At 37.5% G+C, this 15,019-nt stretch overlaps 1 protein-coding gene across 3 annotated transcripts in view; it reads left to right on the forward strand.

Moving 5' to 3' along the window:
- The window catches only part of PLD5 (phospholipase D family member 5), a 170,116-nt gene that overhangs the window by 64,587 nt on the left and 90,510 nt on the right, over nt 1-15,019 (forward strand). Inside the window, exon 2 of one of the 3 annotated variants that reach the window (XM_039388653.1) lies at nt 4,345-4,481. The exons of 1 other annotated variant lie outside the window; for it this stretch is intronic. In XM_039388653.1, the coding sequence (XP_039244587.1) occupies nt 4,345-4,481 (137 nt within the window). Of the gene's footprint in view, nt 1-4,344; nt 4,489-15,019 lie in introns of those variants that run through there. One more of the 3 variants, XM_027750658.2, reaches the window with a different exon arrangement.

Here is a 15,019-nt window from a genome sequence, read left to right on the forward strand (position 1 = left end):
CATCCCAGCCTGTTTTCTCTAGCGTCTGCTGTGGACATATTTTTGAAGGCTTTGTCTAATCTCTTTTTGAACTTGCTGCTCCTGTTTGCTTTCACAGCCTCTGCTTCATAAAAAAGTACTTTATCTTTTTGAAGCTTAACTCTTAGAAGCTTCAGTAAACGTCCCCTATTTCTGGTATTGTGGTACTTGGTGGATAATTTTGCCTTCACTGTACCTGATGGTCATGTGATAATGCTGTACCCCTTGGTCATATTTCTTCTCCTCTCCAAACTATGGACTCCTACCCTTTTTTGCTCTGTCTTCCTAGAGTATTTTTCTCCAGCCTGTTAGTAATTTTGATTATTCTTTTTCCTAGTGGTTTCTCAGTTCCTATATCTGTGCAACTGATTGCTCCTTCCTGCTTGTAGCTCTTTTCTCTTCCTTTATTAAACTTTAACCTATTTTTGTCAACATACTCCCTAAAGTGTCAAGAACGTTTTGAAACTTTAATCTAGTCTTTCAGCATGCTTTCAATTTGCACTGCTTTGGTTTTGATTGAAAACTTAAAAAGCACATTTCATTTCTAGTCTGTAATTTAGATTGATAATGAAGACATGAACAAAAACAGATACACAGCAGAATCCTCTGAATCTTTTCTAAAATGTCCTGCCATTTTTTCAATGACCATGATATTTCAACCAGCTTTACACCTCTCCTGTAATAATCTGGACATAACTTCTGTGGTTTGTAAGAAAGTTTTCATTAAAGATGTGAGTATATATTATTTTCAACTTCTCCGGAAGGATAATAGGGCTTGTGACTAGGAAAGATAGAAATCAAAATTGATTGGTGTGTCTTTTTCTTGACAAAACTTCTTACCTTCTAGGTGTCTACATATAATAGCTTCATTACTTGTTCAAGTATTTTCTAGAGACTGAAGTTAAAATAAGTAGTTTATTGTTTGCCAAATTCTACTCTCTTTCTAACTTTTTTTTAAATATGGGTAATATGTTTACTTTTTCCAGTCTTCTGATACTTCATTCATGCTCATGATTTGTCAGAGGTCAGTGCTAAAGGTTAGTTTCTGTTAGTCTCAGCCAGTGCCTTGAGTATCCAAGGATGAAACTCACTAGGTCCAGCCAATTTGAAAAATATTTAAGTCACCTTAGCACTCTTGGATCAGTTCCTTTCTATTATTTTTAATAGGATTTAAAGTGTTGATTGGCATTAATCATATTAACTGAGGGGTTCAAGGCTGCAACGAAGATTATTAGTGTACATGGATTCCAAATTGATGGAAAACAGTCTTTATAGTAACATTTTTCTCTAATAAACACAAAAGAATGATTGCTAAATTCTTGAAGTCCAGTTCCTTGCTATCTTTGGCAGGTGTATCGTAGCATGCAGATGAATGCTGTTGTTCTCACACTTGTGTTCAGACGCGTTGCAGGAAAGAGCAGACTACTGATAAGACAGAAGATGTGAAAACCTGCCTTTTAGAGTCTCGTTGGTTCTGATAAGCAGATATAAACTCTGTATTAGTGTGGTGCATAAGTGTTGCCTTCTTTAAATAGGTATAAAAATGAAGCACTAGTTCAAAGCCATGACATGTTTTGTTGTTATGTGGTCAGTTTTTCAGAAGATGCAGCATTGCAATTTCACGGTTTCTGTTTCAAGGAGAGAAGGACATTTTTGTACTGTAATGGAGGAAGAATAAGTTTCTGATTAAATGTAGTGTGTCACAGAAATACCTATTGTTTGTGAAGAAACGGAAAGCTTTAAGGACCATTGAGGCAGTTTAACAGCTTTTGAGTAATGGGAGTGCAGTAAAGCTGGAGACCTTTTTCTTGCTCTGCTTTGGGTATCTGCTTTTCAATTCTGCTTGGATATCACAGGCTCTGATGCAACCTTAATTGACATAGACTATCCTTTCTCTTAATAAACAGTTAGGGTCCTTCTCAGATTAAACTTTAGTCTGAATAGTACTTTACTGCATACCTATTGTGCAGCTTTTGCTCTTTTTCTCACTCTCTGCCTGGAGGCATAACAGCACTAAAAATCCCCATGCTTTGTTTTAGTAAGTGCAGCGTTTTGGTGGATTTGTTTTAACGTAAATATTATTTAAGCTAGATGAGTCAGGTGAAAGAGACACATTTTGCTTCCGGTATTTTTGATAATCCTTACTGCAGAAGTTTCTTTCCCAGTCTTCCATAAGCTCTGAACAAATCTTTCTGTCACGCAACAGAATTTCTGGGCTTGCACGTCGGTACATTAAAGCTAGTAGGTGCTCTGGGCATAGGCTTCTTAGCATCTGTAGCAGGCTTTAAATATGTGAGAGTGCAATGCTCTGTTTGCTGTTTTCAGTGAGTATGGGAAGGAAAAATAAGAAATGTTACAGTGTAAGAGACTTATGTTAGACATCAATATGGTGCTCAGATGTGGGATGGAGTTGCCTGAAGAGACTCTAGGGTCTCTTTCAACTGGAGATTTTTAGGGACAGGTCAAACAAATATCTGTTAGAACTAATATTTGTACAAATTAACCATATGTATGGATAGATGGGTTGCATAAGTTCTATAGATCCCTCACAACCCTGTATTCCATAATTAAGTGTTGAAGACTGCAAGTTTGAACACTGAGGAGTTTAGGCATTTACTGAGGGAAACAGGATAGGTCTGATAAGCTAAGAGGGATCTCAGTTGCCAAGGGGAAATGCAACAACATAGCATCAAGCAAACAGTCTGCCCAAGCCCACAGACGCAGGAGTCTGAAGAGCAATCTAGCAGATTCCTTCTAGTCTGTCAATGGTGTGAGCTCTTTTATTTTGCATTCTTTCACGAAGCCTGGTATTACTTGCACATACATACACACAGGCATCCATAGATGGTATAAGGGAGCAATTATATAGTCTGTTATAATCTGTTTTAATTAGAGAAAGCTTATTTTAAAATTGCCAGCACTGTGGCAAAGTGCATGAAAATAAAGATTTATTACCATTGTCAAAAGAGAGGCTCAGAACGCTTGTTTGGTGCAAGTAGCTATTTTTCATTCTTTCTTTTCTAATAAAAATTTCAATTTTAATCTAAGCAATTTCCAAATATTAATTTCTCATCTAGTACATAGATTTTTTTTCCAGTTTGTCTGAAGAAGTTGTTTGCTGTATTTTAGATTTTCACAGACTGAGATAAAATGTTTGTATCTGATTTGTTCTAAAATGCATAAGCATGTTCTTCTGGAGTCTGCACTAGCTGGAAAGTTTTGGAAGCCTATGTATGGGAAACTGTTCTTTTACTCTGGAACTTATTATCTCTTAAACAAAATGTCGGGAACAATGGAAATAATATGAAGTTCATTATCAGCTGCAAGCATAACATTGCTTCCTTTCCCATATACTTTTCCTGCTTTCTCATGCACTTTCTCACTTTCCAATTCCTTTATGAAGCTGTTTTATTTATGTGACATTTTAATTACAGGGCAATAATGAAAATTAAGAAAATAACTATGGCAACAGGAGTTAGACATATTTTTATATAGGTGTGTGGTTTTGTGCAAATTTACTTCAGTAGAAAAATGTACAATATATTTTTTTGAACATTTGGTTTCAAAATACAACATACTTTGTTTTTGCAACTATGTAAATTGCATGTCAGAAGACTGTCTTTAGGAGATTTCACATTTATCTACAGCTCTGCCAGGTGTCCCTGATATATTACTGCAAGATTTTGAAAGGTAGTGCTATGCTGTTTTAATATTTAGTCTGAGATGTGGAGGGCATTACCTATCATACTGAGCAACAGGCTCACATTGTTTCCTTGAATCCCATCTATCATCTGTGAACTTGTTTTCCGTATATTATTAATACTGTGGGGCAAGGACTTGTCAAAGTGTCTGTGACAATCATAGGGACAATGTCAGTTACTTTTTGTAGCAATAAGAAAAAAAAAGACTTTGCTCCTCAGTTGCCTTGCAATGACATGTTTTATTTCAACCAAACATAATGAAACTTCTGAGTGCTATCCCAAGTGTGTAGTTTACCTGTGAGGTGCAATCAGAAAATACGTAGTTAATGTAGGAGTTGTTATTTTAATGCATAATACTTTCCTTGTGGTACAAACAGAAAGCAGTTTAAGTTATGAATATTATTTGTGACATGAATTATTTAACAGTGCCTGAGGGATTTAAAATATGTCTCAAGGTGATACTTGAAGGACAATTTTGAGAGTGTTTTCATCCTGAGGTGTTGACACCTATGGCAGTAAAATCTTCAAAGAATTCTAGATCTTATGTAAAACTTTTAGAATCTCAAGACATTGAGTCGAATGTGCTCATGCCATTAAAACTTCTTTTAATCTTAATCTCTTTCAGTCCCAGCAAAGATGCATTGTGATCTTTGCACTGGTATGCTGCTTTGCAATTCTGGTTGCACTGATATTTTCGGCAGTGGATATTATGGGAGAAGATGAGGATGGACTCTCAGAAAAAAACTGTCAAAATAACTGTCGGTAAGAGGTAACAAACAAAACTTCTCTTTTGGGGTGGGCAAGAATATATGTGTATTGTATAAGGGCATGAAGTAATCACAATAGTTCTGTGGTGTAATTGGGAAGAGTAGGTAACAGAGGAAGAAATGGTTTCTCATTTTGAATTTCTGGTTTTGGAGGTTAGTTTGAGGAAAAAAACCCCACACTTTTTGAAGTTATTTTTGGTGATACGTTTTGAGCAAGACCCTTGTGTTGGGTCAATTATTTTGTAAGCCTGGGTCAAACCCATTAAGTTTCAGTAATTGAGTACTGAGGTGACTCCCATAGTTCCCAATTCTTTAATGTCTTTTCATCAAGAGCATTTCTTTCTTTCTTCATAAAGGTCACTGATCACTTTTGGCCTAAAACTACTGTCCCATTTATGTAGGGGAAGCTTTTCCGTGTTCCTGTTTGTTGCACTCTCCTAATAGACATACTGGCTTGACTACAAACTGTGAAAAAAATTAGTGATATGATCAGAAAGGCTGGAGTGCTGACAGTGTTGGATTAAGATTTGCCTCAGAAACCTGCCATGGTTCTGTCTTTTAACTTTAATTTTAAGTAGGAGCTTAGGGGTTTTTTGCCTTTTATTTCCAGACTGTAAATCTCATTTTGCTGCTCTTCACTGTCAGCTTCCTCCATGAATCTGTTCATGAGTGATGACCGGTGCTTTTCCTAGATGATATTGTCCAAAATCGTCTTCTGTCCACCAAAAAGCTGATTTACCAATTATTTGTAGGTTTCATTCCCAGTTGTATTCTGTTTGGGTTTTTTTCAAGACTTTAGCTTTTATATAAAGTACCCTCTCTGATCCACTTTGTGGAAAAACAGTAATTTTTAAATAACTTCTCAGAAATCCATTCTACTCTGATCAGGGAATTGCTGGAGTGGGAAGGGGGCCTCTGGGCATCCTGCAGTCCAACAGAGTTGGCTACACCAAGTTACTCAGGAATGTGCACAGTCAGGCTTTGTGTAGCTCCAGGGATGGACTCCACAGCCTTTCTGGGCAACCTGTTCCACTGTTTGTGCAGAATTTACCCAGCTACCACTGGTTGGGTGTACAGCAAGTAAAAGATAATTGAGATATGTGTTTTAGAATAATTTAACAAAACAGTAATGTTTCTTTGAGCCTTTGATCCTTATTTCTGCTATTCTTTGTTGTTTTTGTGTGAGAACTCTTTCAGGACAGTGCCTTTCTATGCTGTATCTGTGACACTGCAGACAACACTAATTCAGAACCCAGAAAATTTGATTATGTTTTTGCAATTTTAAGTTTTTACAGGTTTTTTTACATGCTGCTTAAGAAAAAAAAAAAAAGATTCTTAAAATATGTAGCTCTATTCAAATAGGATATACTTGCAGCATCAGGTAACTTTGTCCTGAAACTAACCATCCTTCTGGCACTTTTTTCCAGGATTGTTTTTAGGTTTGTTTTTGTTCACTTCCTTGCATACCTAGAGGTCTAGGCAGCCTTCTAATATCTTCTCTGAATCTTCTAGTGTTCAGCCAGCTTCCCTTTCTCCATCAAGGTCTTAGGTGTTCTTCACTGTGCCTTCCAAAATTTTGCCTTCCAAAATTTTTAAAGATACTTCATGTGTCACCTCTACACCCACCATCTCCATGTGTGAATCTTTGACAGAACTAGGTCAGATGAGGGGAAAGTCTTTCTGCTCGTTGTCTTCGGTGTACTGCACACGACTTCAGCACACACAGAAACTACTGCACCATGTTTTCCTCTTAGTTGCATCAATTAATGGCTCCCATTTTGTTCTGGGCAGCTGCATAAGCCTGGCTAAGGAAGGACTTCACCTTCTTCACTTTGTATTCTTCAAAGGGAAAAAAATTCAGAGTAGCAGTGCTATGGAAAACCAGGATATTATTTTTTTCCATGTGTGAGATTAACTGGTTTTGTCTCTTTGTATGAGTTATAGCAAACTGCCTTTTCAAAGTCTATTTGCCTTTGCTCAGTTTTTCTATTGGTTCACGTGTGTCAGTCTTGTCCTCTCCCAGACTGTGTTAGAGAAGCCTGGGACTAAATTCAGCATATTCAGACTTTAAACATAAGAGTGAATTAAACTGCTCTGCATTTACAGGGATAAAAGTGATCTCAGACCCCAGCTCTATTTTAAGGTGCCTTTCACAGAGTGTTTCAAGTGTATGATCTAGCTATTAATGCCTGAACCAGAAGGCATATAAGTGCTGTGTGTATAAACTGCCTAAACCATTTCTAATAACAGTATCCAAGTGCTGGCAGCTGCTACCTGCTAACATTAAATCCTTCTCTACATGATGAAACTGGAGTCCTTTATGTGTTAAATACATTGCAGACTTAAGTGAAGTGCTGCAAATCAGTTGCTGCCAATGGCATATATTTAGTACTTGGGGTAAGCACTTTTAATAAGTAAGACAAGAGTTATCGAATTCTTATATTTCTGCTGTGTGAGTATTTTCACTGAAATTCAGCAAGAGGTGCTTACATTTGCAGGATGTGCTGAGACAGAATGGTAATAGATGGTTCTCTTTTTTTTTGTTGTCATTGATGAAATGTTTGTCAAATACAAGTTTACATATATGATCCTAGAATTCTTTTTTGGTTTTAAATTACTGAATTTGTGAAGAAGATTGATAGGAAATGATGCTGTGGATTTGAGAAGAACTTCACTGATAGTTTGTTAAAGACTTTTGTCTTCAGAAAATTTCATTTGGTCTTTTTATTTTAAAGGAAAATACACCTGAAATAGTTCTTTGGCTAGAAATTTTTGGAGTTTGTGTTAAAAAATAGTGAGAATTTTTAAGAGAGAGAGAGAAGTAAGAGGAAGACATTTTTAGAGTCTAGAGCTTTTTATAGCCTGAGGGAGGAATCATTGAGGTATGTTGTATGTGGCATTTTTCAGTAAAGCTTACATCTTTTTTTTGTTGTTGTGATTGTATTGTTCATGAATACTAATACGGCCTTTCTGATCTACTTGTTGTAATTCAATGTGAGGTTCCTCCTCTGTAAAACATTCCATAAACTCTTATTACAGGAGGAATACCTACTGCATATATTCCCAAAATGACCTTACTCTTTATTGATGTAATTATTTCTATTGTGGTCTTTCTAACAAAGACAAGTCAGGGAGTGGAAAAGCAGGCTTTTTTGCATGTCTTCTCTGATTGCTGAAGGGATTGATGCTACCCATCTAAAAGAGTGCTTAAGAAATAGCACTTTTTTAAGAAATGGAAATGTGTTTGAGAGTAAAATTATGGATTGTGATTTGCAGTCTTTGGGCTGTTTGCTGAAAAACTCAGTCTGTGATTGAGAACTGAAAAGCATCTTGTCTTAGAGGTCATTTGTGACTGCCACAATGTGGAGCCAGATTGTTGGAGGCTGCTCTTTCCCATTTTGTTTGTTACGCAGGAAGAGGACCTTGATATTCAATACTATTGAGTCAAATATACAACAGAAGCTTGAATATTTGAGATGTAACTAAGAAATTATTGAAATAGATTTTTTTACCTTTTGACATGTAGATACAGAAACTTTTTTTTTAGCCTGCTTTGCATGTTGTAATCTGAAAATACAAATAGGTAAATTAAAAGAATTTACAACCCTTTCCTAATAATGGAGGGCTAATAGTAGAGCAAATAAACATAATTATCAGATTAATTACCAAGCACCACTGTAAAAATTACTGTGTCTTCTACTGACACATACAGTGCAATTCAAATAAAGAGACAGGGGAAGGTATATAAAATTTATCAGGCAGACAAATTCAGATCCTCATTTCACTTCTGAAGCTTGAACTGTACTGTCTGAAAATTGCACTGGTTTAGATGAAATAAGGTTGTTTTTACTTATTTGCACTGTCCCATATACCCTTCATGCTGTGAATTGTATGTGGAGAGGTTGGCTGACTGAAATGAGACTTTTTATTTTATTTTTTTACGATAGGATCACGTCTGCTAAGAGGCAGCTTTTCACTTCAGAGTGTGCTGTAAACTCTTGGCTTTGTTCCACAAATTTTTATTTCAGAATGCTGGACTTAAAACATTATTTTTGACCCATCCTATTAAAAGTAATGTCAACTGATTGACATTTAAGAAATAAAAAAAGTAGTAATGACTGAGAAAAGTTGAGGTTTTGCAGTTTGTGCTTGATATGTGATGGAAATAATTCTCTTAAGACATCCACATTAATGTTGTTAGGCAGCCCTGCTGAATGAAACTGGTTAAGAGGATATGCTTAGCAGTCTGGGAATTTTGCCTGTCTTGCTGTGGGTCCATTAGACACTGAATCTATAAAATTAGATTATTGTAATTTGAAAATAGTACATTTTAATGGCTGATCTATTGTGAATAAATCTTGGCTAGCCTCTGGCCTAACATCAGTCAAGACTTACTTGGCTTTGTTGGAATTGGACAGTAAACTCTAGAAATGGCAATTTGGGAAACAGAAGAAATTACAACTATTAAGAGAGAGTCTCTTGTTTTTTCAAACTCTTTGAACCAAGGTCATTTTGATTTATTAGCAGTAATTTGAGCTCTTCAAGGCTCAGCTTGAGCCTCTTCTGGTTGTTGCTGCTGATAGTCATGCTAGGGTTCCTGTAGAGCTTGCACATGCCCTTAATTATCTTTGTCTCACTAGCTTTTCCAATATCCATTGAAGCAGTTGTAGCAGCTGGCATAGCTCCTGTCTCTGGCTGTGGGTTTGGCCCTGTCTCTTGAGGGGGACCACAGAAAAAGGTGGGAAAGGAAGCAGTGGTAGCTATCTTCTGTAGTTCCCAAGCTTAGTGTGCACTAAAACTGTTGTTTTAGTATAATTTTTTTTTTCAATTTGCCTTCCTCTGATGATAATTGGAAGGATTTTTCTTGTTTTCTCTGTATGTGTGTTTTCAAGGAAGATTCTGTCTTGCATTTTGTTCCAGTGACAATATTTTGATCATTTCTCAGAGTAATACATAACAAAAGCTCTTGTTCTTTTGTGTTTGGATTTATGTTGGAGGTGTTTGGTGTTCTGTAGGACAGGAGAGGCAAAAGCCTATTGAGTTCATTTTGTGATTGTAGGGAGGCTTTGACCAATTCTGCGCTATAACAAGTAGGTGATGATGCTTGAGCAGTGTTTATGTTTCCTTTAGATATTGTTTGGATTGTTTTGGATAAGGATTTTTATCCTCTATAATTTAGGTATCCTGAAGAGATGCTGAATCTTCCTGTTGAAATGCTAAGCTTTAGAATAAAACAATACCCTGCAATGTCGACTTCCAGAGATTAAATCTAGTTATACAATATATACAATAATTGTTTATATTTAACAATTACTATGTGTTGCATGCATTGCTGACTTTCATTAGATGGTTATTTGTCAGTTGTGAAAGAGGCCCCACAATTGGAGCCCATAATTGATTTTTTTATGTTACTTTATAAATCATTCTTTCAACTGCTTTCTTCTATTTCCCCAAGTAGGGTTTTGCAGCAGTATTAAATAAGCACACTGCAGCACATGCTTACATTCATTTACCTTGGAAGTGTTTTGCCCCAGGCTTATTGTGGGGGAGATTTTCTCTGCGCTGCGTGGGTTCTGAACATAGCAAGGTTTATATTGACTGATTTCTATTTAATAAACAAACTATGACAGGCATAATAGTTAAATGTCTAAACAGAACAAGATGCTCAGATTTTGAAAACAAGCCTGTTAAAGAGCAACTGAAGATTTCTATTTACAAGACAACTATTCCACTTGGCACCAAAATGCCTTCTGTCAACATGATGGACAAGGGGATTGAGTGTACCTTCAGTCAACTTGCAGTCAACACCAAGTTGGGTGGGAGTGTTGATCTGCTGGAGGGTAGGAAGATTCTGCAGAGGAAACTGGATAGGCTGGATTGATGGGCCAAGGCCAGTGGTATGAGGTTCAACAAGACTGAGTGCTGGGTCCTGCAGTGGGGTCACAACAACCCCATGCGGTGCACTACAGGCTTGCGGAAAAGTGGCTGGAAAGCCACCTGATGGAAAGAACCTGTGAGTGCTGGTCAACAGCAGCTGAACATGAGCCAGCAGTGTGCCCAGGTGGCCAAGAAGGCCAATGACATCCTGGTTTGTACCAGCAATAGTGTAGCCAGCAGGATCAGGGCAGATCAGGGTGTCCCTCTCTACTCAGCACTGGTGAGGCCATATCTCACTATGAGAAGGACATTTGAGCTGAGGGAGCTGGGGTTGTTTAGCCTGAAGAAAAGGAGGCTCAGGGGAAACCTCATCACTGTCTACAAGCACCTGAAAAAGGTTGTAGCCAGGTGGGGGTCAGTCTCTTCTCCCAGGTAACAAGGGACAGAATCAGAGGAAATGGCCTCAAGTTGTGCCAGGGGAGGTTCAGGTGGGATATAAGGAAAAATTTCTTCACTGAAAGGGTTATCAAGCATTGAAACAAGGTGCCCAGGAGAGTGGTAGAATCACCATCCCTGGAGGCACTCAGAGACTTGGTTTAGTGGTGAACATGGTGGTGCTGGGTTAATGGTGGGACTTTCTGATCTTGAGGTCTTTTCCAGCCTTAACAATTCTGTGGTGACTGTTTTCCCCTTGGTTTGGGGTGACATAGAGAATGAACTACAAAACCACTTAGTTTTTTAGATGATCGCTATTTGCAGTCATTTTTATTTTTGCATCAAAAGAAGGAATACAGTTTCAATTGAAGTTTCTAGGCTGGACACTGCAAAGACCTGGTGTACCCCTGCAAAGTCATTCAACATCCCAAACTATGGAGGGAAATCACTAATTCAACAAACTTGCACAAGAGGAAGTTGTGCAAGTTTGTGTCCTACCTTTAATTTTTCATTTTTTTAAAAATTCATTTCAATGGAAAAGGTATGTATTAAGAGTTCCTCAGTACCTGTAAAGAGTACAATTTTTTTCCTCTGTTTCTGCCCTGATACAAAGAAAGGATTTTTTTTTTCCTTTTACTTTCAGTTATAAAGAATATCTTCAAAAGTTAAAAAATGTTTAGATCTTGTTCTGTCTGCATTACTCCCAGTAGATAGTTCATTATTAATTACGTTGTATGGAATAGGTCTGGGCTTCTACTTATTTTGTTCAAATGCACAAATGATTCTTTTTCTCCCATTCTTTGTTCAGTTAATTATTTTCTCTGGCATTTAGGACAGAGGGCTTTAGAGTCTCCTTAAGGCAGCTTTTCCTGTTATGCTAAGTATTGTTTAGGATGTAGTACAGAGATTAACATATTTCATGTTCTCGAAAGTTATCTTTTTAGGTATGTGTTTGTTTCTCCTTTTATGACTTAGAATTTATGAACTCACATCAGAGAAAATGTTCCAAGCTAACAGTCAAATTCCAATTACTTTAAGGTTCCTAAGAAGTGCAGGTGGGACAAAGGAGCAATTCATGTGTTAGAGTATCTTTCTCCTGTGTAGTTTGCTGGAGCTTCTCTATGATTAAATCTTTTTCTTTTCTCTTTTTTTTTTTTTTTTAATGTCTTCTCTCCCTTCTCCTGTTTCGACTTAATGTGTTCTTTTTTCTTTTCAACTTAACACATTCAGAAAACTGAAATGACTTAATCCAAGCAGGATTCATAAGATTTCTGAGGTAATTTTCTATACTGGATTGTAAGCCTATACTAGAAAGGGTTATTAAATCTAAAATTGCTGGTCATTCTCAAGATCTTGAAGACGGATTTGTGACATTTCGGGGAGGTTTTTATTCTGCCTGGTGAGAACAGCAATCCAACTTAATAAAGCTCCCTGATAAATCGTTCTTCCTTTCCTTTGTCGGGAAACCATTTAAAATAGCTAAAAATTTTAGTAGAACCTATCTGAATTCATGCTCCGTTTCAGGGTGACTTGTTCCTTCAGCCAGGGCTGACTTTGCATCAGCTCCTACCAAGCACCTGTTCCAGTGACACAATTTATTTTTAGTTGCTTCTCCCCCCTCAGAGCAGTATGTGAAAAAGATACTCATTACCCTGTCAGATTACATTAGATATGTTGAGTTCTGTGTCTAATCCTACTACGGTACTGTGAGTGTCCTCTCTGGTGGCACGATTTGATACTCCTCAAGAGTGCAAGTGCAACGTGCTCGATGCTACTTTTGGTGACCTGCTGAGTACGTGGCTGAGTTTGCCTTTCCAAGCACCAGGGCGGTGCCACAGTTAAGAGAAAGCAGTTGTGGTACCTGCGAAGCCTAAAGCATCATGCAGAGCTGTTGGTCCTGTTTGCCAGGTGAGCTTGAGCTGACTACCTATTTCAGCCACATGCAGCTCACTTTGCTATTGTAGCTCTGAGGTTGCAGTCAGGCAGCAGGGGTTCTTGGTGTTAATGCCCTGCTGGGAGGCATGAGGGAGAACTGATGGTTGAGGTGTGTAGAGCTGTTTTTTCCAAATGCTTTGTACATGTACAGGAAGACGTATTTTGGTGAAATGTTTGGGTTTTTCTTTGTCATTCTGAAGATTTTCTTCCTGGTTTATTTTCCTCTTATTAATACACGCGTGAAATTTAGGTGAAGCCAGAGGCACTTCTCTATGGTCTCTCAGATGGTCTCCATATGTCCAAGTCTCTAGTTAGTCAGAGTATCACTGTCTACAAGTACTCTTGTGTGTTGGGCAGCTGAATGTGAATGACCTTTGTTAATCAGGAAAGTATGAGTTTGTTTCCTTTATTCAAATGACTCACATCCAATTGTCTTGACCAAGAGGAAATAATGCACTAGAGAACCATTTGATTACCGTTATTATTTTTTCATGTTTTCTTTTAGGCTTTTTTTCCATAATCAGATGACTTCTTGACAACCTGACCGGAAAACAGAAAAATAACGAGCAAATACCAGACTTGGCACATGCCAGATGCTGTGTCTTATCTGTCATGTATTCTCTATTTAATGACTAGTCCTTTCCAAATAAGGTTATTGCAAAATTATTATACAGCTCAAAGGGAGTTTTCATGACTGACAGCATCATGATTTGGTAGGTTTAAATCGATTTCTTTCCAAGTGTTGAAATAACTCTTCTAAGAACCATCAGGGATTTGCATGCCTTCTCATATGAGGGGGAGGATTAATCTTGCCTCAGACTAAACTTTTGATGGATATTTAATGGCACATTAGAAGTGTTGGCTTTGACTCTTTACTGTTTTTCTAGATCTGCTTGGAACAAATATGTTATACTCATATATATGACCACAGATTATATTTGATATCTTTTGTCAATTTGGCAGATACATAGTTATTTGATCTTTGTTGATCTGTCAAAATATTTCTTTAAAAGGGTTTTTCATTGTTGTCATTTGTGAAATAGTTCCTGACTAGACTTGAATAATAAAAATTTTTAAAACTCTGCTTCTACTGACTGAGTATTGGAAAAAAGTGCAGTTTTACTAGTAGTTTAGCAAAATATGAATACATGTAAGCTTCATAGCTAATCACAAAACTTTAAAGAAAGAATGAATGTATCACCAGCATGAGGAGGGCAGCTGCCATTTGTTTTTTGTTCAAATGCTGTCAAAAATACTAGTCCTTTTTTTTTTCACTCAGTTTTGGGTCACTTGAATCAGTTTGGCAGTCCTTTTTTTTGCAGTTCATGGGAGTTGATGGTGGAGAGTAGACAGACTTAGCATTCAGTAAAGGCACTGGAGGACACAAGGGATGATATTTCTTGGGCAATGGAGGCTGAAGTTCTGGACTAATAGAAGTGTCTTGTCAAGCATGCAGCCAGTGCCATTGGGATGGTGACAGTCTCCAAGAGCTGACCCATCTAGTGTGTTTTATAGATGAATGTGAGACACCTCAGAGATATCCTAAACACATTCAGCTTTGGGCAAAGACAGGCTGCCACAACCTGGAGCCAGTCCATCACTCCACCAGCTTTAGGGAATGATATGGGGAAGCAGTAGGGATGTAACCTCTGCATGACATCAGACAAACTATTCTTTTTCCTAGTGACACATTCGTTTGCATGTGAGAAGAGTTCTTCAGGATTGACTAGAGAGGAGAAAACAGTGAGGTGCTCTAAGTTGTTCTTCTGAAGAGTCACACAAGTACTTAGGATAAGCAGCCAAGTGATTCTGTGTCAAAGGTACTGCTCTGGCCACATGCACATGGTAGAATTTCTAGATAGAAATGAACTTCTAATATTTTAGGATTTTTGATGTTTTCAGGGGTTTTTTTGAGAGTCAGGATTTTGCTATTAAAATATATTCCACAGGGTAATTACCAATAACTCAGTTAATGCTTTTGGCTAAGATCTGAAAACATGGGGTTTTTTTATTCTGTTCAAAATTGGTGTGAGGTTTTTATGGAGGTGGTTTGGGGTTTTTTGTTTGTTTGTTTTTTGTTTTTTTTTTTGGAGGGGGTGTTTTTTTTACTCTAATTGCATCAGACTAAATCATTCTTTTAGTACAAATATAAATACTGCTTTATCAAGCTACATAACTTATGCCTGTTAGAGAAAGAGGCCCCATCACTTTCTTCATCTTGGCCAGAATTTACCCATCAGCTTTCCTTCCCCCTCCTGCCTCCCCAGGATGGGGGATGCAACTTGG

Source organism: Pipra filicauda, unplaced genomic scaffold, assembly GCF_003945595.2.
Source record: "Pipra filicauda isolate LSUMZ 115617 unplaced genomic scaffold, ASM394559v2 scaffold122_size2191957_pilon, whole genome shotgun sequence".
Lineage (NCBI taxonomy): Eukaryota > Metazoa > Chordata > Aves > Passeriformes > Pipridae > Pipra > Pipra filicauda.